General features: G+C 40.2%; 1 protein-coding gene across 1 annotated transcript in view; it reads left to right on the top strand.

Moving 5' to 3' along the window:
• TMPRSS15 (transmembrane serine protease 15) overlaps window positions 1–24,733 on the top strand; it is a 183,245-nt gene that overhangs the window by 115,333 nt on the left and 43,179 nt on the right. The window contains exons 15-19 of the mRNA XM_030205046.1: window positions 2,890–2,979; window positions 8,736–8,861; window positions 13,224–13,364; window positions 17,787–17,897; window positions 24,493–24,625. Of these exons, the coding sequence (XP_030060906.1) occupies window positions 2,890–2,979; window positions 8,736–8,861; window positions 13,224–13,364; window positions 17,787–17,897; window positions 24,493–24,625 (601 nt within the window). The remainder of the gene's footprint in view (window positions 1–2,889; window positions 2,980–8,735; window positions 8,862–13,223; window positions 13,365–17,786; window positions 17,898–24,492; window positions 24,626–24,733) is intronic.

Genomic DNA, 24,733 nt, shown 5'->3' with positions numbered 1-24,733 from the left:
TGTGGTAGTGGCAGTTGACAAACTGGTGTGCTTGTGCCGGGGAGTGCTGGGAAAGCCACTCGGCCGAGTAAGCAGGCTTCTCTTGTGGAAACTGCGGTTCCGACTTTCGTTAGTGGGTGTTAGACACAGAGAGGGTAGGCGGTGCGCAGGGTCGTTACAACTATTTGCGTTCGTTGGTTGCCTTGACTCTCACTGTTCTGCCCTCGACATTATCACGTTTTGACACGAGGGTGGGACAGAGAAAGATGGTGACAGACTGACGAACCTAACGAACCTTATGAACCCTTCACTTCAGTGAAGCCACGGAGTCAGCTTCAGAACGTTGGCGGAGGAAATTATTATAGTAGATAAGCTGGTTATCATTTCTTGTAAGAGGCCATCCTTTTCTCGGAAGACCTAGTCATCCCCCTTAGGGAACTACCCTGTTCCCCAATTCAGCCATCTGTTTCCCTTTACGTTACTAAACCAGTTTGTCCAGTTCTTGCACCCTCGCCTCTTCCTCTTTTAATTACCCACAAGGTGTAAACAGACATGAATTTTTAAATCATGCAAATGTCAAACAGAAGTCACTGAGGCCTAGAGCTTTTCTTTAGCTCTCCAGACCTGATCCATGGCTCATCTAGTATGGTTCACAGAAGTCATTTTCTACAGTTGTCATATCTTTACTTTCAATTCTTCCTTTGAAACCAAACATTCCTAAAAGTGTTTGGGTTCATAAAGGATAAAAGAATTTTGATTACTGGATAACATAGGAATAGGAAGAAATGTCCTCAGATGGTCCAAAGGATTTCTGAAATGTAGATCCTATTAGGTAAAGTAATCGAGCTCCATCTCTCCCAAATGGGCACCAGATTGTGAGGCACCTCAATCCCCTCTCTCGCCAGTTTTATTTCATATTATGATGGTTCCCCTTGGGAGAAAATTGGTATCCAGTGGGTTTAACACTTTCATTTATGTGGATTATGTTACAATATATATCCCTCTCAACAATGACATTAGTGAAAAAATAAACATTATCAAATTAGCACTAGACCTTATGGGAAATTGGTCATCCATGTTTATACTTAAACTAAATAGAGAACAAACTAAGTTCCTTGGTCATTCCCAACCTTTTCAACCCATTCCTTACAAAAATTTCACTGATCAAATAACTTATCCACTAGAGTCAAATTTAAGGATCTTAGGTGTGCTTATAGATCCTCTCTTGACTCTGGAACCTCACGTGCATGCAGTTGTAGTGAAAACGAATAAGACCGCTTTTCCTGAACAAGATCTTCAGAACAATAGTCCATTCCTTGATACTATCAGATATTGACTATTATAATGGAATATATGCAGGTTGTAAGCAGGGGTGTAGCTATATGGGGCCACGGGGGCATTAGAGGAGATGGTGGGCTGGGAGAAAATCTTACATAAGTACATAAGTATTGCCACAGTGGGACAGATCAAAGGTCCATCAAGCCCAGTATCCTGTTTCCAACAGTGGCCAATCCAGGTCACAAATACCTGGCAAGATCTCAGAAAAGCTCAATAAATTTTATGATGCTTATTACAGAAATAAGCAGTGGATTTTCCCCAAGTCAATTTAATAATAGTCTATGGGCTTTTCCTTTAGGAAGCCGTCCAGACCCTTTTTAAATCCCGCTAAGCTAACCACCTTTACCACATTTTCTGGCAACAAATTCCACAGTTAATTACATGTTGAGTGAAGAAACATTTTCTCAAATTTGTATTAAATTTACTACTTTGTAGCTTTATCTCGTGCCCCCTACTCCCAGTATTTTTGGAAAGAGTAAAAAAAACGGTTCACGTCTACACGTTCCACTCACTCATAATTTTATAGATCTATATCATATCTCCCCTCAGCCATCTCTTCTCTATGCTGAAGAGCCCTAGATGCTTCAGCCTTTCCTCATAGGGAAGTCATCCTATCCCCTTTATCATTTTTGTCGCCCTTCTCTGTACCTTTTCTAATTCCACTAATCTTTTTTGAGATGCGGCGACCAAAATTGAACACAATATTTGAGGTGCGGTTGCACCATGGACCAATACAAAGGCATTATAACATCCTCACTTTTGTTTTCCATTCCTTTCCTTCCATTGTATTTGCTTTCTTAGCCGCCGCAGGACACTGAGCAGAGCATTTCAATGTATCATCAACAACGACATCAAGATCCCTTTCTTGGTCAGTGACTCCTAACATGGAACCTTGCATTATGTAGCTATAGTTTGGGTTCCTCTTTCTCACATGTATCACTTTGCACTCGCTCACATTAAACGTCATCTGCCATTTAGACGCCCAGTCTCCGAGTCTCGTCTTGTAATTTTTCCCAATCCTCTCATGATTTAACAACTTTGAATAACTTTGTGTTGTCAGCAAATTTAATTACCTCACTAGTTACGCCCATCTCTAAATTATTTATAAATATGTTAAAAAGCAGTGGTCCCAGCACATCTTGAACCCCTCCATATTTGCACCCTGTACAATCACACCACTTGCATAGGCCTTAATATGCTACTGCTCTGTTCATGGGGAAATGATATATTCACACATCCTGAATTTTAACAATACATCAGGAGACCTTATAAACTATTGATTAGTGACTGACTGCTCAGAATACAAGCCTCTTAATTCACCTTTATGCCCACTGATTTGTGTTTGTTCCATGAGGTTGAGTCTGCGGTGTTCTCATGGATTATCATTTTCATCGATTATATGTAAAGTTTAGAACTGTACATCTGAATTCAAGATATCTCCAGAATAAAACCTGAATATTCATGTGCACAAAATTGTTTTCACCTCAAACAATCTTATCTCCTCATCCATAATTTATGGTAACAGTTCATGAATGGGAAATAATTAAATCCTTTTCCTGTTTTCTATTACAGCTGATTGTGGAGGTCCCTCTGAACTCTGGGCATCAAATAACACCTTCAGTTCTATGAATTACCCACAGAACTACCCTAACCAAGCTTTTTGTAAGTCTGTGACCTCTTCCAGATTTTAGTTGCACAAGTGCATGGATTCCCTGCCACTACTGGGCAGGTGCTGTCAACTGGATATGTGCCAGAAAGAGAAATGTTCAGCAGCACTAACCAAATAATGTCACTGAATATTTCCTATGATCACCTTTGCATATCTGGACAGAGTCGGGGCAGGTTAGCAGCCATATTCAAAACATTAACTAGATAAACTGGATAAAGCTATGACAACAAAAAGATTGCTCTACCTTTGGGGCTCATTTTTGGAACAGCTACAGTCCTATTAGAGCAGCAAGCAGGTCACTGGAGTATCCTACACTGTGCACTGTAGAGAAGGGGACCCAGGCCCATATACCACTCTATCTGGTATATTTGTGGTGGAAAGTGTAAACCCTCCAAAATGCCTCCAAAAACCTACTGTACCCTCATATAGGTGAAATCTGCAGACATAAGTGCTATTGTAGTGGTGTACAGTTGGGTACAGTAGGTTTTCTCTGGGTCTTGGAGGGCTCTTCATACATTATAAGGGGTAACAGTGAAATGTGTACCTCAGACATTTTATATGAAGTCTACTGCAGCACCACCTAAGGTGCCCCACTGTTCTACTGGGATATCCGTGGCCAGTCTAGTAACCCCCTGTTTACAAAGCCACATGGCAATGCTGACACAGCCCATTCAAAATGAATGGGCTGTGTCGGCATTAGCACACCAGCAGCCGCTAGCACGGCTTTGTAAACAGGGGAGTAGGAATGCTGCCCTCCCCCCCCCCCCCCAATATGTGCCATTTCCCTTGGACATTTTTTTTCAAAAATGGTCACAAAAGAAAAACATACTGAGCACAAATCCCCGGAATTTATACAGCGCAACCAAAATTGCGCACTTAAATCTAGTCATATTCTGGAGTTGCACATGCAATTTAATTACTTAAAAAGCTAATCAGTGCTGATAATTGCCACTTAACAAGCAATTATTGATACTAATTGACATTAATTAGAATTTACACATACAACTTGCTAGGCATATTCTGTAAAGTGGTGTTTGTAAATTTCAATATGTGCTGCCAAAAAGGGGGCATGGCCATGGCTGTGAGATGGGTGAACTGTGTGCATTCTGAAAATCTACACACACTGTTATAAAATATACCTGCTCTGCACCTAACTTAGGCACCAGTGTATACACCAAGTTTTACTTGGTGTAAAGGAGTGTGTATTCTATAAACCATGCCTAAATCTTGACACAGTTTACAAACTACACCTAGGCAGAAATACTTTTGGCGCTGATTTTTCAGGTGCCATATGTAGCATCTATTCCAAAACATCTACAAAACATCTGAAAATGGCCATTTTCAAAACAAAAAGTTGACACTTTTCTGGTTTGAAATTTGCTATGTTTGCCACTTGATTTTGGGGCATTATCAGCAAAACATCCAAAATCGGATTTAGACTTTACACTGAAAATGCCCCTCCACATCTGTGATCTGAATATCTCTACTAACAGTATAGTACTTCTGGGTCAGCACTAAATGTCTGGTCTAATTTTAACTGCGGCAGTTGGTGCTCTGCTTAAATGCTGACTGGTTCAATATCAGCCAGATGTTTTTTTTAGAAGTATGTATAGAAAGAAAAATCATATTTCATTTCCCCATATATATCACTTAATTTATTAGTTTCAGTTCAGTTCCTGCTGTATGTTTTTATAATATATGCATTTCACTAAATTTTCTGAACAGTGTATGCCAGAGTGCTTTAGTATGTGATAGTTTATTGAACGGATATGATGGGAAATTACAAAATATCAATATCATATAGCATCATTGAAGGATTCATGTTTGAAAGTGACAACACATCCCCATACCATTAAGAACTCAATTTGAAGATCTGAAAAATATCACAGAACACTTTTTGAACAGGTTTTGCATTTTCTGAACTATTTCTTTCATTCAATATATTGTTTTCATTTTGCCTGATATTTGAGTCTTGCATGAAGGGGGTAATTATCAAAGTGCATGAGGGCACTAACCCACATTATTTATTTATTAGGATTTATTAACCATCTTTATGAAGTGATTAACCCAACGCAGTGTACAGCTGGCACAATCAAACATATAAACGGCAAGTGACCGATTCACCTGCAAATGTGCAGTAGAGTCAGAACGCTGAGAGTGTAGAAGTCCAAGCCCCGCCTCCACCAGCAGTACAGCCCAATAGGGAGGAGGGCTTGGACATGGGTGTGGAAATCAGAGTAGGATGGAGCAGGGAGGGTAGGAGGGGTGGAACTGAGGGAAACAGACGCTGGGGGGAGGGCAGGGGAGAGAGCAGGGTTGGTGGACAGGGGGGCCATAGGAAAACAAAAAACTAGCCCGTTGGTACGGGCCTAATGGCTAGTTTAACATAAAACAATTGTGTTGACAGTATAGCAATAGTAAAATGACCAAATATAAATACAATAAATGCAGTAAACTTGTTTGCTCCTCAATGCATGTTAAATGGCTCTAATGCAGTACTATTATAAAGCAAAGTATAGTAAAAGCCCATCTTTTCCTACAACTTAATAACTTCCCCCCTTAATCTGTTGCTGATCTGGGTGCAGAGATTCATTGTTCCAGCAGATAAACATGAAGATACATTTTATATGAGAAGTTCAAGATTTCCCTAGAGCTTGTTGTAACATACATGTAAGGGCATGTAGAAGAAAGGAGGTGCTGATGCCCCTCTACAAGTCATTGGTGAGGCCCCACCTGGAGTATTGTGTTCAGTTGTGGAGGCTGTATCTTGCTAAGGATGTAGCTTTTCTCTGCAATGCTTAAAGACTTGAAGCGGTGCAGAGAAAAGCTACAAAAATGGTATGGGATTTGTGTTACAAGACATACAAGGAGAGACTTCTTGACCTGAACATGTATGCCCTGGAGGAAAGGAGAAACAGGGGTGATGTGATACAGACATTCAAATATTTGAAAGATATTAATCCGCAAACAAACCTTTTCTGGAGACGGGAAAGCAGTAGAACTAAGGGATATGAATTGAGGTTGAAGGTGAGCAGACTCAGGAAAAATGTCAGGAAGTATTTTTTCACAGAGAGTGTGGTGGATACTTGGAATGCCCTTCCGCAGGAGGTGGTGGAGATGAAAACAGTAATGGAATTCAAACATGCGTGGGATAAATACAAAGGAATCCTGTTCAGCAGGAATGGATCCAAAGAAGCTAAGCGGAGATTGGGTGGCAACACCGGTAATTGGGAAGCAAAGCTAGTGCTGGACAGACTTCTACGGTCTGTGCCCTGAAAATGGCAAGGACAAATCAAGGTCAGGTATACCATATAAAGTAGCATATATGAGTTTATTTGTTGGGCAGACTGGATGGACCGTACAGGTCTTTATCTGCCATCATCTACTATGTTACTATAGTGGGACTTCCTGCTGTTTGTTACACATATGTTTGCCAGCATTATACATGGAAGTGCCTTCTGTGCAACTTATAAACGTGTAAGTACCAGTTTTTGTCAAATTACTTCTAGTACAGAAGCTGAGTTCTGTGTTTTGAATTTCTGGCTTTTTAGGTGTTTTTTAAGGAAACAGAAATAAGCATGATTTGCTTCCTAGATCACTTCTCAAACCTCCAGGTGCAAGCAAGCAGTTACCTCACATTTATGTATGATTCAGAGGCGATGTCAATGCTCATGGGGAAATATTTTGAAATATATGTGTTTTCTCTTGTGAAATGGAAAGTACATGTTCATTTTATTTAATTTAATTTCACACATTTATATTCTGTTACACCACATAGTTCAACACGAATTGTAAAAAGATTTTAAATCACAATTGAACAAAATGCATAACAAAATATCAAAGTACATTCACAGAATGTTTTTTTGTTAAACTTCTAAATGCATCCAGTACATTTCATACAAAACAGATCCTTCAGTTAAATAGAACCTATCAAATACTTTTTAAAAAGTCAGGTTTTTAGGCTATGCCAAAATGTCATATAGCTCTTACATTCAAGAATAGAGGATGGATGAGGGTTCCAGAACTTGGTTCCTTTACCAACTAATGACTGTTGTTCAGTAGTTTTCAACACACAAAGAGCTATAGAGGGGCATTTTCGATATGACATCTAAGTCTGACTTTGGACGTTTGGCTCAAAATATTCATAATCCGATTAGCGAATATAGTGATTTTTGAAACAGTAAAACGTCTATCTTTTTTTTTTTTCAAAAATGGCCACTTGCTAGATGTGTTTGTGCTCTGTGAATTTATCTTTTTGGTCCATCTTTGGGGAAAATATATCCAAGTAAAAAAGGTACAGAATCAAGCCTTTGGGATGTAGGAGAAGCCAGCATTCTTAGTAGATTGGCTACACAGATATCACAGCAGAGCAGTGGGGCACCCTAGGGGGCACTGCAGTGGACTTCACCTAAAACTCCCAGGTCCACATCACACCATTGCTCCTTTAGGTTGTCTAGTGAGCCCTCCAAAACCACTATAAACCTACTGTACCCAATTGCACACCACTACAAAAGCCCTTACGACTGCAGGTGTCACCTATATGTGGATACAGTAGGTTTTTGGTGTACTCACACTTTCCACCCCAAATGTAACAGTTAGAGTGACTTTTTGGCCTGGGCCCCCTTCTCCACAGTGCACTGCACTGACCTCTAGGATACTCCAGGGACCTGCTTGCTGCTCTAATAGGAGTGGTAATAGCATCTGAGGCTGTCATAGAGGCTGGTATGTACTGTTTCTTTTCACATCTTTGGGGGGTGGGAGGGGGTCAGTGACCACTGGAGGAGTAAGGGGGGGGTCAATTCATTTATTCTTCCAGTGGTCATTTAGGGCACTTTTTGTGGCTTAGTCTTTATTAAAACAGGTCTAGCTCAAAACGTCTTAGTTTTATTCCTGGATATTTTTGTTTTGTTCCATTATAGCTGAAAAACATCCAAGTCTTAGGACTGCCCAAATCCTGCCCCTGACATGCTCCCAAGAGATTTGGATGCACTGCAGATGAACAGCATAGAAAAATGTCTGGGAAATGTGTTTAAAAATACCAATTTGGTCGTTTTGGCAAGAAAAATGTCCATCTGCCAGTTTATGCCACTTTTTAAAGGTTTTTCTTTTCCAAAAACTGAGCCCTTTAGAGTGAATAACCAGTTTCATTTCTATCCCTGAGTGGAGTCACCAGTCCACCCATACCATACCCAGAAGCTGCCCCCTTGAAATCTTGTATGCCCATTTATGCATATAAACTAGTTTATCCGCCTAAACCTGTTCAGTTCAAAGTGGAATACAACAACAACAAAAAAAAATTTGATCATACCATGGAATTATATAAGTAACAGTGACATGTCTAAAAAAATAACAATCAAATAAACTGATACACAGAGCCAATAAAATAAACTGACACACAGAGCCAACAAAAGACAGAAAAATATAAATTACTCCTGTAAAAAGATAATTATCTAACCTGTTCCTATTCTGACTGAATCACATATTTATGAAATAGACATTTTAATCCTTCTCCTAAAGTTCCAAAAATTGACTGAAAGCCGTATGGCTTAACAAATGCTCTTATCTAGTCTCACTGCATTAAAACCTAACAACCCATCTAACTGACTTCCAGTGTTACATTAACATAGTATTTTTATATTTGATGCAGAGCTAGCACAGTGGTTCTCCTTTTCCATTTTTGGTACAAAGTTCAGATTTAGCCTGTGACCTGAGTAGTTTCACCAGTGTTTCTGTTCCCATTTATCTCCAGGTATCTGGTATTTGAATGCAGATGTGGGGAAGAATATTCAGCTTCATTTTCAAGATTTTGACTTGGAAAATATTTATGATGTTGTTGAGGTTCGAGACGGCAAAGGAGCAGATTCTCAGTTTCTGGGTAAGTACCGGAGGAAGATTTGCCCAGTTTGGGAAGTAGGCATTCCCAGGTGGCACCTGATGTAAACAAACTATGGCAAATGCAACCCTTCAAGTTTATCCTCTTAAAACTGTAGGGGTTGCAGACCAGCAGTATAGGAATAGCTGCCACCCTGTGAGCCCCTGTAGCTTTAAAAAAAAGCTGTCTTGGAGTTTATTGCTGCTGTGGTTTGTTTATATCAGTTGCAGAAATGGTTTATGCAAGGATGAGGCCACTGCTTAAAACAATCCTATCTGGAGCCTGGGGCAATACAGGATGTATCATCAAGGTTAAGTTGGAAGGGGGAAGTAGTGAGGACCTGAGGACAGAGGATGGACTTGGAAACAGGATCCTCATATCCAGGCTGAATTCTGGTCACAATCCTATCGGCATAAAGCAATGACCCAAGACTTCCAAAACATTTTAAGGGCAATTCTATAACAGGGTGCTTACAGTAATGTGCTACTTGCACAGAAAACCATCACTTAGGCACATAAGTGGCAGCAAAATACTATCTGGCTGCACCCTATTCTATAACGCTGGGTGCCCAGATCCCATAGTGCATAAGGGGACATGGATATGGGAGGGCATGGGCACATCAGGGACATTCCAAAAAATTGTGGAGGTTATTACAGAATACTGACTCAGTGCCCAACTTGAGCCCTAGCATTTACACATGGCTTCAACATGTCCATTATAGAATTATGCTTAGCACCGATCTTGGAGCGTGATTTATAAAATTTCCCACTATGTGTGCATGAACAGTGGTTCACACATGTGTGATAGCTCATGCATGTGCAATAAGTATCCTCTTTGCAAATCATGCACATGCTCTCAAAAGAGTGTGTGCTATTATCAGTAAATGATAAAATGTGATTTTTTTTTTTTGGGGGGGGGGGTTCATTTGATAATGGCATGCAACAACATTGAATGTGTCATTGACTTGTCCCATATCATTGCAAATGACTGCTCCTCCCTACTATTCTATAAGAGTATGTGTAAGTGGCATAGCCTGTAAATGCAAGGAGGACATTCACATAGGCAGAGCATAGAAAGGGCATGAGCAGGACTGTTATACATGCAACTTACAGAATGCAGTAAATCACTCACACCTTTTAGGTGCCCACAGTTATACAAGCTCTATAACTGATGTAAGTGCAGGTGCCCAACAGTTAGCAATGGTGACACCAGGTTATAATTTATCACCAGGTTACACCAGTATTCTAGTGCCCAGATGCTATTGTAGAATATGCACTCATTCTGTGGTATTGGGTACCTAAAAGGAGACACCTAATTATAGAATTGCTTCCTTTATCCCCAGAATGAATAAGAAGCTCCTAATATCATTTCTCATTTTATTCAAAATTAAGATTAGAAAATGATGCTGAGCTTAAATGCACAGGAAGATGTATTCACAATTGGCCTCCACATATTTTAAACAAGGTAATATCATCATTAGATCTATGCTGTATAAAAAGTGATATCATAGCCAGTTTTTAATATTAGACAGCATATACTTTGGTGTACGTAGAAATGGTCAAAAATATTTCAACTTGATCCCCAAATTAACACTTTGCAGTAATTACGACTATTTTCATGTATAAATGGGCTCTTATAAAATACCAAACGTGAAAAAATGTCATGACATGATTGTGCATACTTTGCCAGTATGAGTGTACATTGACAGAGTTTGGGCGGAGTGTGAGTGAAGTTCATAGGTACACACACAGAAAGGGCAACTCTATAATTGGGAGAGTGCAGTTAAGCGAGCCTTGTGCATCTGAGTGGCATCCTCGTAGGTACTCACAAATGCAAGTGCACTAACCCCTGGATTCTATAGATGCTACCAACAGTTGTGCACCAGAATTTGTGTGCAGATCTGAAATCTGCATGCAACATAACAAGGAAATGGATGCCAATTGGTCATGTAATTGGTGCTAATCAGTGCTCAATTGCAGTTGTGCACAGATAGCCCTTGTGTGCTCTTCTATCACTTAATGCCTGACTTTTCCTGCATGCAACCAAATAGAAGGTGTGACCATGGGACCGGTCATAGGTATTTCCAAACGTTAAGCACCGATTTATGGAATAGTAGAAATCTGTGCCTACCTTTAGACACTAGACTTACACCTGTTTCTTCCAGGCTTATGTCCGGCACTCAAAGATAGGCATGACCTGCACACTTTAACGGTATTCTATAAAGGTTGGGTGCCCTTTAAAAATAGGGTCTCAGTGCAGATCTTTTCAGCACCTAACTTTTGGCACTATTTATAGAATTTCCCCCTAAGTACAATTCTACAGGTGTTATTAACATAAAATTGTAAGGGGGCATAAACTTGGATGGTCATAGGCAGGAGCATAAGTTTAGTTTATTATCATTTAATATACCATCTTTCACAAAAGTCAAAGTGGTTTATACTTAAAATACAATAAAAAGAAAATAAGAGAAAAGAACTCCAACTAAATAAAGGGTCAAATAGAAAAGACAGTAAGAAAAATTGGGAGAAGGGAAGAGCAGAGAAAACATGGAGCATAAATACTGGCAGTTGGCCGAACCTGAGAACTGAGTCACAGGATCTTAAAAGAAGGCTTTAGTGAACAGGTAGGCTTTTAGATCAATCTTAAAATATTGGTAAGACTGTTCTGTCAGAGGGCAAAAGGTAAAGAGTTCCATAAAGAGCGATGGGAGGCTTGAAGTCTAGTATGAGATAAAGCAGGAGTAGAGCATTGATTAGAAGTAGAAGAGTGACATGGTTATGTTTCCTACTTATGCATGCACCCTATAGGTGTGACAACTTATTACAGCCATAAGTGGGTGTGCCTAAATGTAGCCCTGTTGTGCCAACTCATGCTAGTATTCTATAATGAAATCTTGGTGCCAAGATGCCATTATAGAATTGGTGTTCAGCACATGGCATCAAGGTGTCTAATTTGAGGTGCCAAGTTATAAAATTGCCCCATAGACTGTAAAATATGCTAATATATACATATACATGAATTATCTAGGTAGAACTATTTACTCTTGCTTTAGAGCAGGTGCAACAGCCCACACCTTAAAGGTATATAGAATGTCTGCCCTTTGTAAAATATCACATAAGTAGACACCTACTTGCCCTTTTAAATCAGGCATCCTAATTTAAACATAGGTGGATTGGAGCAAGCCATCAAGGCCTTAGCCCACACAACATCAGAAATTAAGGCACTGGGGGCAGGGGCAGAGGTTGTTTGTTTGTTTTTTTGTGCCACCCTCTGCACCAGCTTTTAAGTCCATTTTAGCATGCTTCAAAAATGTGAACAGCACTATTACTTTTGTTAAGTCTGTGAAACATAGGAGCTGTCCAGCCCCCAGTGCTGAAGAGCAGTGAACTGCTCTTTAATAACCCTGAGGTTTATTGGTCTGTCCTGCCTTTTTCTTTTTCTTTTTTTTACTTCAGATATATTGCCTCTGGATAGTTGTTTGCAAGTTATCAGAAATAGCTTTTGCTTAGACTTTACAGCCGTGCTTTGCATTTATGAACATAGCTTCTCCCTGTTATGACTATGATCAAGCTTTCTGCTTTCTGGAAGGATCTATAGCTACAGGATCTGTTTGCAAGTTTAAATTTCAAAAAGGTGTCAGGTAAGACCTTGATTTTACAGATGAGCATAGTAAGTTGTTAGTTTTAAAAGCACACTTTTTGAGTAACCTCTTTTAATGTAAGGTCAGTCAAAATAAAGATCAACAAATAAAATTGCTAGTGGTAACTTTAAATAGACTAATAATACATTCACAACCAACTTTCAGGAGCTTTGTGGCCTTCATTAGGTTAATACAAAATAAAAAGGATACAAATGTTGAAAGCTAGTTACAAATATATTAATTTAGTCAGTGGCGTACCAAGGGGGGGGGCGGTCCGCCCCGGGTGCATGCCACTGGGGGGGTGCCGCGTGCCTGTCGGCTCTTCATTTTTATGCTCCCTTTGCCCCAGAACAGGTTACTTCCTGTTCTGGGGCAGAGGGAGCATGAAAACAAAGAGCCGTCAGGTGTGCGGCACACCCCCCCCCCAGCGGCGTGCACCCGGGGGGGTTTCTTTCGCCGGGGGATCGGGGGTTCTTTCGCCGGGGGGGGCATTGCGCTGTTCCGGGGGGGGGGCGCTGCACCTGGGGGCGGGGCGCATCGGCGATCCGCCCCGGGTGTCAGCCCTCCTAGGAACGCCACTGAATTTAGTTCAATGCAAAGTCACACCTATAACTAGCATGTTTCCCTTTAATTCTATGTATCAAAATGGCCTAACATAGCAATCACAATACTATAATGTAGAACAGATACTATCATTCTGACACTCTGTTTTTCCTTACGAGCAGCTGTTTATACAGGGAGAGGCCAGGTACCAGATGTGTTCTCCACAACCAATCATATGACAGTGTATCTCATTACTGACAAGGCAGGAACCAGAGGTGGATTTGTGGCTAATTTCACTACTGGATACCATCTTGGCATGCCAGGTACATATGCTGTGTAAGGCCAATGTTGAACTTTATTATATTTCTTGAAAACCAAAATTGCCTGTGATCTTCAACTTTAAAAAATTAACATCCTGCCACAATCAGATACTGTACTGTAATTAAGCTCATTCAATGCAAAGTTTTATTTTCCACAAAAGGAATCTGATAACACATATGTGAACCTGTAGTGTGACCATTATTCATGGAGCAGAGACAGGATGATGGGTATCTTGTGCCTTTCCAAAGACCAACACTACATCTGAATAAAAGGAAGAGGTTGTGTAAAAAAAAAACAACCTAGAATTCATAACCTCAGTTAATGCACTGATATTGTTACTTATCATAAATTGGGAAAAAAATGATCCTTCTGGAGGGGCACTTTTCATATGAAGACCAAATCCGATTTTGAATGTTTTGCACAAACTGTCCAAAAATCCAGTAGTAAAATGACCATTTTCAAACCAGAATAAAGTCCAACTTTTTTTGAAAATGACTATTTGCCAAACATTTTTGTGCTCAGTGCATCTATATTTTAGGACCATTTCTGGAAAAAAAAACATCCAAAGGGAAAATTCATAAAAACAAGCCATTGGGATGTATGAGGAGTCAGCATTCTTAGTAGACTGGCCACACAGACATCCCAGCAGAGCAGTGGGGCACCCTATGGGACTGCAGTGGACTTCACATAAAAGGTCCTAAGTACATAACTTACTGTTACCCCCTTATATTGTATGATGAGCCCTCCAAAACCCACCAAGAATCTACTGTACCCAACTGTACACCATTACAATAGCCATTATGCCTGCAGGTGTCACCTATATGTAGGTACAGTAGATTTTTGGTGGGGTTTTGAGGGCTCACCAGTTAGAATGGGGTATGGGCCCAGGGTCCCCTTCTCTGAAATCCACTGCATTGACTGCTAGGCTACTCCAGGGACCTGCTTGCTGCTCTAATAGGACTGGTCCTAACATGAAGCTGTCATAGAGGCTTTTATGTACTGTTTCTTTCAAATCCTTGAGGGGTGGGAAGGGTTTAGTGACCATGGGGGACTAAGTAGGGGGGAGGGATGCCGTAATCCCTCCAGTAGTCATCTCATCATTTAGGGCACCTTTTTGTAACCTAGTCATGATTGAAACAGGTCTAGACCAAAACATCTAACTTTTAGCTCTGGATGTTTTTGCTTTGTTCTATTATTGCAGAAAAATGTCAAAATCCTGCCCCTAACACACACCCTTATGATTTAGACACACTTCAGAGAAAAATGTCTCAAATCCTCTTTTGAAAATGAGCCTCTTAATGTAGCAGTCCAGTTCTACAGACTGTGACAGACTGTATGTTCATTTGATGAGAAGCACTCGAAACATGCTATCAGTCACTGCAAGTTAATGTCACAGCTTCTCTTTCCCAACCTCTTACCAACATTTTGTATTTGTTTGGTGCAACCAAATTAAGCTTTTTTTGTGCTGTTTCAGCTCCTCTGAACTTAATGTAGCATATGAAAATGGAGTGCATTCTTTCAGATTTATATATTATAACCAATGATTATACTTGGTAATGATGTATGAAGAAATGTTCTAATCTGATTTTCTTATATTACTGCTGTTCAGTCATGGAAGACTTGTTTAGAAGAGCACAGTGTAGATGTATGCTTATATGTATATCATCTCAAAGGTCATGATTATCTTTATGACTTGCTTGGAAGCTGCAGTCCTGCAGAAGCACAAAATGCATTCATTCACCTACAAAGCTGTGGCACTGCATGCAGTACTTAAGTAATGATACACTTTGACAGCTGTCCTCAATTTAAAGTAATTCCATATTAACTTGTACAAGAAAGATCTGTATTTTTAGGAAAATTATTGGTAAATACAGAGCTTAAAGTCTGTAAGACACATTCCTGAGAGTGGAGAAGGCTTCTCCAGCTGTTGCACTTCACTATTTACCTAAATAAATATTTATCATTTATCATTTATTGATTTTATATACCGCCTCTTTTGCACATGAGTCAAGGCTGTTTACATATTAACAACTAAAACAAATCTAAGAAATGGAATGCTGTAAATTGATAGAACAAACACTCATAAGATAGTTAAAACCAATCATACATAAATTGTCATCAACTGCTCCAAACCAGTGAATCCTGATTTGCAGGGTCCAATTGTTCATTTGTTGTCAAATGCTGAATGAAATAAATATGTTTTCAGCACTCTCCGAAAAGAGACATAGAATTTATCTAACCATATACCATGAATTCCATAGTTTAGGTGCTAGAAAGCAAAAAGCAAAAAGCAGAGATAGGAATGAGATTGTTCACGATTTCTCATAGATATTACGCCCTTGTATAGATGGACATAAAAGATAATTATTATTCTTAAGTTTAGACATCAACCTGGAGGAAGAGTGATAGATTATAAACATGACAAGAGCTTTGGCCATATAAAGTTTATAAACAAAACAAGTGATCTTATACACATAAAAGGATGGGTGATTTTACCAATTATATTAGAAGGAGATCTGAGCTGGCTTTAACCAGGCAGGAGCCTCTCCTTCCTGAATAAACCCTTTTGAATATTGACCCCCTAAAAGAGTTATTTACCAGGCTGTGTTATGACATGCACAAATAATAAGAAGACAATTTTATAGCAGGACAACTGGTAGAAGCCTATTCTATACAATAAGATCCATACATGCATCCAGGAGGACTTTATGCTGATGACACCCAGCTGTATCTCTCCACACCAGACATCACCGTGGAGACCCAGGCCAAGGTATCGGCCTGCTTATCTGACATTGCTGTTTGGATGTCCAACCGCCACCTGAAACTGAACATGGCCAAGACCGAGTTTATCATCTTTCACCAAAACCCACTTCTCCTCTTCCTCCGCTCTCGATCTCAGTTGATAACACCCTCATCCACCCCATCTCATCTGCCCGCAACCTCGGAGTCATCTTTGACTCCTCCCTCTCCTTCTCTGCACATATCCAACAAACAGCCAAGACCTGTTGCTTCTTCCTCTTTAACATCAGCAAGATTCGCCCTTTCCTCTCTGAGCACACCACCCGAACTCTCATCCACGCTCTCATCACCTCTCGCCTTGACTACTGCAACCTACTCCTCACTGGCCTCCCTCTTAACCATCTATTCCCCCTTCAATCAGTTCAGAACTCCGCTGCATGCCTTATATTCCGCTTGAACCGATATACTCATATCACCCCTCTCCTCAGGTCACTTCACTGGCTTCTGATCAGATACCGCATACAGTTCAAGCTTCTCCTTCTTACCTACAAATGCACTCAGTCTGCAGCACCTCATTACCTCTCTACCCTCATCTCCCCTTATGTTCCCGCCCGAAACCTCCGTTCACAGGACAAATCCCTCCTTTCAACACCCTTCTCCACCACCACCAATTCCAGGCTCCACCCATTCTGCTTCGCATCACCTTACGCATGGAATAAACTTCCTGAACCCCTACACCAAGCCCCCTCCTTACCCATCTTCAAATCATTGCTCAAAGCCCACCTCTTCAATATTGCTTTCGGCACCTAACCTTTATACCTTTATACCTTTCATGTAATCGAGAATGCCCCAAATTGACTGACTCTACATTTGTCCATTAGATTGTAAGCTCTTTGAGCTGGGATTGTCCTTCTGTGTTAAAATTGTACAGCGTTGCATAACCCTGGTAGCGCTTTAGAAATGTTAAGTAGTAGTAGTAGTAGTACTATAAAGAAGCATAGGCACAAGCCCTTATGCCAGCCTCTCATTTGCCACACTGAGAATCGACAGTGTGGCTTTGTAAAAGAGGCCCTAAAAGAGTTAAAGTAGGATTTGAACCAGGGTCTGTTGGTTTAAAGTCTACTGCACCAACCACAAGGCTGCTCCTCTTCTCTGCCTGGATGTCTGTGTGGCCATTTTTCTCAAAATGATTCCAGACAGATGTCCCTATCCCTGTTTTTTTGTTTGTTTGTTTGTTTTCTTTTTGTTTTTTGCTGTTTATAAGTTGGATGCTTCATTTTAGAAAATGCCTATTCATTGTGGACATTCTTAGCACAAAAATGTTCATCTCACAGCCATTTTCAAATAGAAAATATGGATGTTTTTCCTATTTGAAATTGGATGTGAGGCAGACAGGATTTTTGGACATTATGAGCAGGATGTTCCAATTTTGACCTAGATGACTTTTTGAAAATGCCTCTCTATGCTATAATATGTACTATACTGTTATTTGAATATTTTATTGTTATTATTGTATATTGCCTATGTCTGGGTTATATTTACTATATATTGACGGGTGAATTTCTTCAAAAGGTGGTAGAAAGAAAGAAAGAAAATACCTCAAATAACCAATTGTTTAAATTGATAATTCCATCAACTACATAAAATTTTTCTTGAACTAAATACGTTTTCTGCTTGTTTCACAGAGCCTTGCACACAGGAGGACTTTCAATGTGGTAGTGGGGAATGTATAGCATTTGTGAATCTGTGCGATGGACACCAGCACTGCAGAGATGGCTCAGATGAAGCAGAATGTGGTAAGGAATTATGTTTGCACCAAGGGACACAGAACAAAACACTGAAAACACATGTCCTGTTTAGCACTTCAGTCTTCTGCAAGTCATATCACTGACAGAGATTCTCAGGAAATGAAAGAAACTAATTTACCAAATTTTACACTTTTAAATATTAGAAATATCATTGGTCCCTTTTTCATATTCCTTAGCATAGTCACAAGTTCTTGATTATTTTAAGAACACAGATTAACAAAACCAAAATAAAGATGCAAACTTGTGAATAGCACAGATCTGCTCTACTGGCGAAACTGATTAGTGGCACTGTCAAACTAGATAATATGATAGAGAACTTCCCTGATTGTACAATAGATAAACCTCTCATCCACATTGGTTGGCATTGAACTTTCTTTACAGTTGTGGATATAATAAGATCCATACATGCATCCAGGAGGACCTAGCAGAATATGACTGGTGCTCAAATGAGGAGAGCAGAGATGAAATGAAAGTACTGTCAGTAACATATGCTACAGATAGGTAGATGAGAAGATAAAGCACTTCCAGGATTCTTCTCGATTGAGCTCATTGATGTAACCTCTACCGCATGTTTCCTCTTACAAATGATGGTTTCAGCATTCTTATTTGGTATTACAGTACAGTGTAGATTATTCAACCTTGAGTAATCCAACCATCAGGCATATCCAACAGATCCCCACCTTCACCCCCTGTGACATCATCACGTTAATAAAAAATATAGATATCCTATGCCTTTTCTTTATGCTTAAAGTATGTTTTGTGTGCATTTTTAAAGGGTTACCATTGTTTTCTGTATTATCTAAATTTTCACTTATCCGACAATAGGCAGGTCCCATTTATATTGGATAATTGAGACTGTACTGTACATGCCACCTAGTTATAATTGCTATGGAATGAATTTTTTCTCTCTCTATCCTCTGTGCACATTCACCAAGCTGTGAACAACTTATAGAGGACCACCACAAGCAAGATGGTTTCCATGGCAGGGCCTAATCAGGGTGATATTGCCAGGGTCACCCCTGTCCATCCCAAGGCAATGGATTGCCCAAGGTCACAAAAGCTGTTGTGATATATGAACCTGGGCCCTCCAGTTCCAAGCCCAGTGGGCTACTTCTCTGCCCATACAATGAGTTTTGCACCATCAGTAATTTCCAGAGGAACCTGATGATATCCATATCTAAAGGCCTGACACAGCTCACCCAAGGCTGGTTTTAAATATAGGAAGCTCCTCAGTGTTGTCCATGAGCCTGCTTTATGTTTTCATGTCTAGAATTCAATTGTTAAGCACCATTACGGATAATTCAACCAGGCCAGAAAAGAGACATCCAGGCCAGGTCTTTAAAGCTATCCTTTGTATTTTACTAAAGTTTCACTTTAAAACTGAGTCATTTCTAAAATATATACGAGGACATACAGAAGTATACTAGTATTTGCCAACACATACAGTGGGAAAAGCAATTTGACAAAAGTGCAAAGAAGAATGGCTTCTCTCAGCATGTTTCACATATAACTAGTGTATCTGAATATAACTTACCTTAAGCTACTACTGCAAAAGGTTTGAGCAAAAACCAAATTAATATAAAATTAATAAATGGTGGTTTTACATGTGTAAGTGCCATTTTGCATGTAAATGCTTGTAAACATACAGTACATAGAAGCACAAAATTTTATAAAAACACACTGTAAGAGAGTAAGTGGTACAGAGATAGTTTTCCTTAGGAACACTCCTTCACTGATACTGGTGGAAGGGCATAATCGAAAGGGGCGCCCAAGTTTTCCTGAGGACATCCTCGCAGGACATCCTGGCAAAGGGGTGGGGAAACCCATATTATCAAAACAAGATGGGCATCCATCTTTCATTTTGATAATACGGTCGGGGACGCCCAACTCTTGAAATTTAGGTCGACCTTAGAGATGGTCATCCTTAGAGATGGTCATACCCGATTTTCGGCAATAATGGAAACCAAGTACACCCATCTCAGAAACGACTAAATCCAAGCCATTTGGTCATGGGAGGAGCCAGCATTCATAGTGCACTGGTCCCCCTGACATGCCAGGACACCAACCGGGCACCCTAGGGGGCACTGCAGTGGACTTCAGAAATTGCTCCCAGGTGCATAGCTAGCTCCCTTACCTTGGGTGCTGAGCCCCCCCAAAAAAACCCAAAACCCACTACCCACAACTGTACAACACTACCATAGCCCTAAGGGGTGAAGGGGGGCACTTAGATGTGGATACAGTGGGTTTCGAGTGGGTTTTGAAGGGCTCACATTTACCACCACAAGTGTAACAGGTAGGGGGGATGAGCATGGGTCCGCCTGCCTGACGTACACTGCACCCACTAAAACTGCTCCAGGGACCTGCATACTGCTGTCATGGAGCTGGGTATGACATTTGAGGCTGGCATAGAGGCTGGCAAAAAATATTTAAAAAGTTTTTTTATGTTGGGAAGGGGTTAATGACCACTGGGGGAGTAAGGGGAGGTCATCCCTGATTCCCTCTGATGGTCATCTGGTCAGTTCAGGCACCTTTTTGAGGCTTGGTCATAATAAAAAATGGACCAAGTAAAGTCGCCCAAGTGCTCGTCAGGGACACCCTTCTTTTTTCCATTATCACTCGAGGGCGCCCATGTGTTAGGCACGCCCCAGTCATGCCTTCACTATGCTCCTGACACGCCCCTGTGAACTTTGGTCATCCCCGCGACGGAAAGCAGTTGAGGACGCCCAAAATCAGCTTTCTATTATGCCGATTTGGGCGACCCTGGGAGAAGGACGCCCATCTCCCGATTTGTGTCGAAAGATGGGCGCCCTTCTCTTTTGAAAATAAGCCTGATAGTGAACTACCTTAGGGTAGGTGAAGTTTAAAGGGGTAGGGCTCAGGCAAGGCAGTGGTTAAATGCCCTAAAGCAGAACAGTTCAGGGAGGCCCTGAGTGAAGAGGTCTCCAAGGGGAAGATGCCAGGGAAGAAGAGCAGCCTAATTTTAACTGTTTCCCAGGTGTGTGTGTGTGTGTGTGTGTGTGTGTGTGTGTGTGTGTGTGTGTGTGTGTGTGTGTTCAACTCAGCCTCCAGCAGTTAATTATAGGTGTAAAGAAGACTGACAAGGTAGGAGATAACCTTAAAGTATATCCTGAGAATACATTATTTTGGTGTATGCTCAGATGGGCCCACACTATGTTTGGGCCTAGCTAAGAGTCAGCCCTCTTAAGAATATTTTCTGTCACTATATTGAGAGAGAGAGAGAAAAAAACTCTAATTAAAAGCACTAAGCCTGTGAAGTAATAGAGTTGATTACTGTCCCTTTGTGCACATAAATAAAGTCTTTATTTATGCGCACAGTCTTTTGATTTTTACCTGCAACCTGTGTATGAGTGTGCCACATTCATATGAGGTTCGGCAGCCAGCCGCTACCCACACTGCCACACACACACACACACACATATACAAAAGGTGTCAATTAAAAAGAGATTTCTAAACGTCAAATATTCAGTTTTTTCAGGTGGTGTCTATCACAGAGATAAGTACAGTTGCCCTCTCTTTCTTCCTTGAAATCCCGGGTCCAAATTAGCAGAAAGCTCAAACTCCTGCGTAAATTGGATGAGGGTATAAATTCTGATGGAGAAATTTGTGGAAATATATGTGTATTCTTCTTGTAAGAAGAGGATGAATACTTATTTCTAAGAAATCCATCCATACCACACCCCGCTGAAATCTTTGCATGCTATGGATATACACATGAAACTAGCAGCTTGTCTAAAATCAACACTTACATATTTATATTTCTAAACTGGCCTTGTGCATGTGTAAATACCATCTAATTCTTTCAAAATGACCTTTTACATCTGTGACATTAGATGGTTGCTGAGGTATTACTATGGAATTATTGCTCCCTTTTCCCTATTCTGCATCACCTCCAAAAAGAAACTTATAATACTGCACTATAATTTTGTATCTCTCAAATAGACAAAATAATCCCCTTTACCAGAACTCTACAGATTGGGCATCTGTCACCATCCAATTATATATTTTTCCATATTCAGTTTTATTAAAAGTCAGTAAGATATAATCATATCCCTCTGAAGGCCATAAGAGTCACTCTGCATACAAAAATAAATGCCCTCATACACATTAGTAAAGCATCGTAGTCATTCGTAAAAGCCAGACAAAGCTAATTAGTTCTGGATACCTTATGAAACAATGACCCCAAATCCAATTACTTTTAACAGCTACATTATAATAATAATCCAAATTAAAAAAAAATGAGCCCAATACAATATGGCTTATAGGGTTATATATAAAGTTGGTTTAGACCTCTACACCTGTATTTTAAAATGCATTTTCACATCTATATAGCAGCATTTAAGAATAGCCATACTAGGTCAGGCCAATGGTCCATCTAGCCCAGTATCTTGTTTACCATCAGAGGGCATTCCAGGTCACAAGTACCTGGCAGAAACCACAACATTCCATGCTACCAATCCCAGGGCAAGCAGTGGCTTCCCCCATGTCCATCTCAAATACAGACTATGCACTTTTCTTCCTATTTGTTTTAAAGGTATTTCCATGTACTTTCATTATCCCCTAGTCTTTGCATTTTTTGAAAGAATGAAAAATCGATTCGCTTTTACCCGTTCTACACAACTCAGGATTTTACAGACCTCAATCATTTCCCCCCCTCAGCTGTCTCTTTTCTAAGGTGAAGAGCCCTAACTTCTTTAGTCTTTCCTCATATGTCCACATTAAATTTCATCTGCCATTTGGATGCCCAATCTTCCAATTTCCTAAGCTCTTCCTGTAAATTTTCACAACCACATGTATTTTGACAACTTTGAATAGTTTTGTGTCATCTACAAATTTAATCACCTCACTTGTCATTCCGATTTCCAGATCATTTATAAATATGTTAAATAGCACTGGTCCCAGTACAGATCCCTCCAGCATTCCACGATTCACCCTACTCCATTGAGAAAAATGGCCATTTAACCCTACCCTCTGTTTTCTATACAATAACCAATTCTGAATCCACAGAAGGACATTGCCTCCTATCCTATGACTTTTTCATTTTCCCAGGAGTTTCTCATGAGAAAATTTGTCAAAAGCTTTCTGAAAATCTAGATACACTACATCAACCAGCTCACCTTTATCCACATGTTTATTCAGGCCTTCAAAAATATGAAGCAAATTAGTGAGGCAAGACTTTCCTTGCTGAACCTGTGCTGACTCTGTCCCATTAAACCATGTTTGTCTACGTGTTTCGTAACTTTATTCTTTCTAATAGTTTCCACTATTTTGCCTGGCACTGAGGTAAGACTTACTGGTCTGTAATTTCCTGGATGACTCCTGGAACCCTTTTTTAAAAACGAGCGTTACATTGGCCACCCTCCAGTCTTCAGGTACATAAGTACATAAGTATTGCCATACTGGGACAGACCAAAGGGCCATCAAACCCAGCATCCTGTTTCCAACAGTGGTCAATCCAGGTCACAAATACCTGGCAAGATCCCAAAAAAGTACAAAACATTTTATGCTGCTTATCCCAGAAATAAGCAGACTACAAACAATTTTAACAGCAGATCATGTTTCAGTTCTTTCAGTACCCTAGGGTGTATACCATCCAGTCCAGGTGATTTATCACTCTTTAATTTGTCAATTTGGCTCAGTATGTCTTCCAGGTTCACTGAGATTTCTTTCAGTTCCTCCACATTATCACTCTTGAAACACATTTCCAGTGTAGGTAGATCTCTTTTACCTTCTTCCGGAAAAACTGAAGCAATGATTTTATTCAACCTCTCCACTATGGCCTTATCCTCCCTGAGTTCCCCTATTGCTCCTTCATGATCTAACAGTCCCATGGATTCCCTCACAGACTTTCTGCTTCTGATGTACCTGAAAAAGATGTTACTATGAGTTTTTGTCTCTGCTGCAAGTTTAGATCTAGATCACATAACCATGTACATGGTGATTTCAGAAAGCCATTATTTACACAAGGGGATAACCAGGGTGCATTGATTTGGATGTGGTTTTAGGCATAGCTTAGGTGAACCAAATATCTACACACATATTCCCCATTTTACATATAGAATGCATGACTATGATAAAAAAAATGTCCCCATTGTACACATTTTAATAAGTGCTTTTATCACCCAGAGCAATTCTCCTTATCTCCCTTTTGTTTATTTCAGCTTCCAAATTTTTTTTAATGCAGCCTCACTACTTAATTGGCAGTTTTCAGATTATAGGTTTGTAAAATGGGATTGGTTACATGTGAAAATCGCAAAATTGATGCTTCTGTGTGTAAGTGCCATGCAAATTGCTGAGTTTTTATGCTCATGTACATTTGTAAAATGGCTGTTTCCACTGTATGTGACTAATTCACATGTACTCCTGCTTTTCCTTATTCACATTTTACAAAAGTCACAGTGTTCGGCAGATCCTTTGATCAAATACTGCTAGAATCGATCATGTCATGACCTGAACATCTCCATTCCTGTTTCACCATTCTATATAAAATGAGTCTTCACATATTTTTGCCTTTGGAAGGCATGTAATTAAAACATTACTTGACCTCTCCTTTTTCCATTTACAGTACGTCTTATTAATGACTCTGTGAGCACCAGCGGACTGCTGCAGTTTAGACTTCAGAACAAGTGGTGCATGGTCTGTGCCGATGACTGGAACAACCAAATCTCAGATACCATTTGCCATCAGTTAGGACTTGGGTAGGTAAGGCTACTTGCTGTCAAGTGACCCACCCCCATGAAAAGGAGTCGGTAATGAACGAGAGCTATGCAAATTTGGAGCAAGAGCAGACAAGGACAGTAGACCAG

This window comes from Microcaecilia unicolor, chromosome 5, assembly GCF_901765095.1.
Source record: "Microcaecilia unicolor chromosome 5, aMicUni1.1, whole genome shotgun sequence".
In the NCBI taxonomy this organism is placed as follows: domain Eukaryota; kingdom Metazoa; phylum Chordata; class Amphibia; order Gymnophiona; family Siphonopidae; genus Microcaecilia; species Microcaecilia unicolor.
The sequence above is the reverse complement of the archived record's forward strand: the minus strand, read 5'-3'. Positions and strand labels throughout refer to the sequence as shown.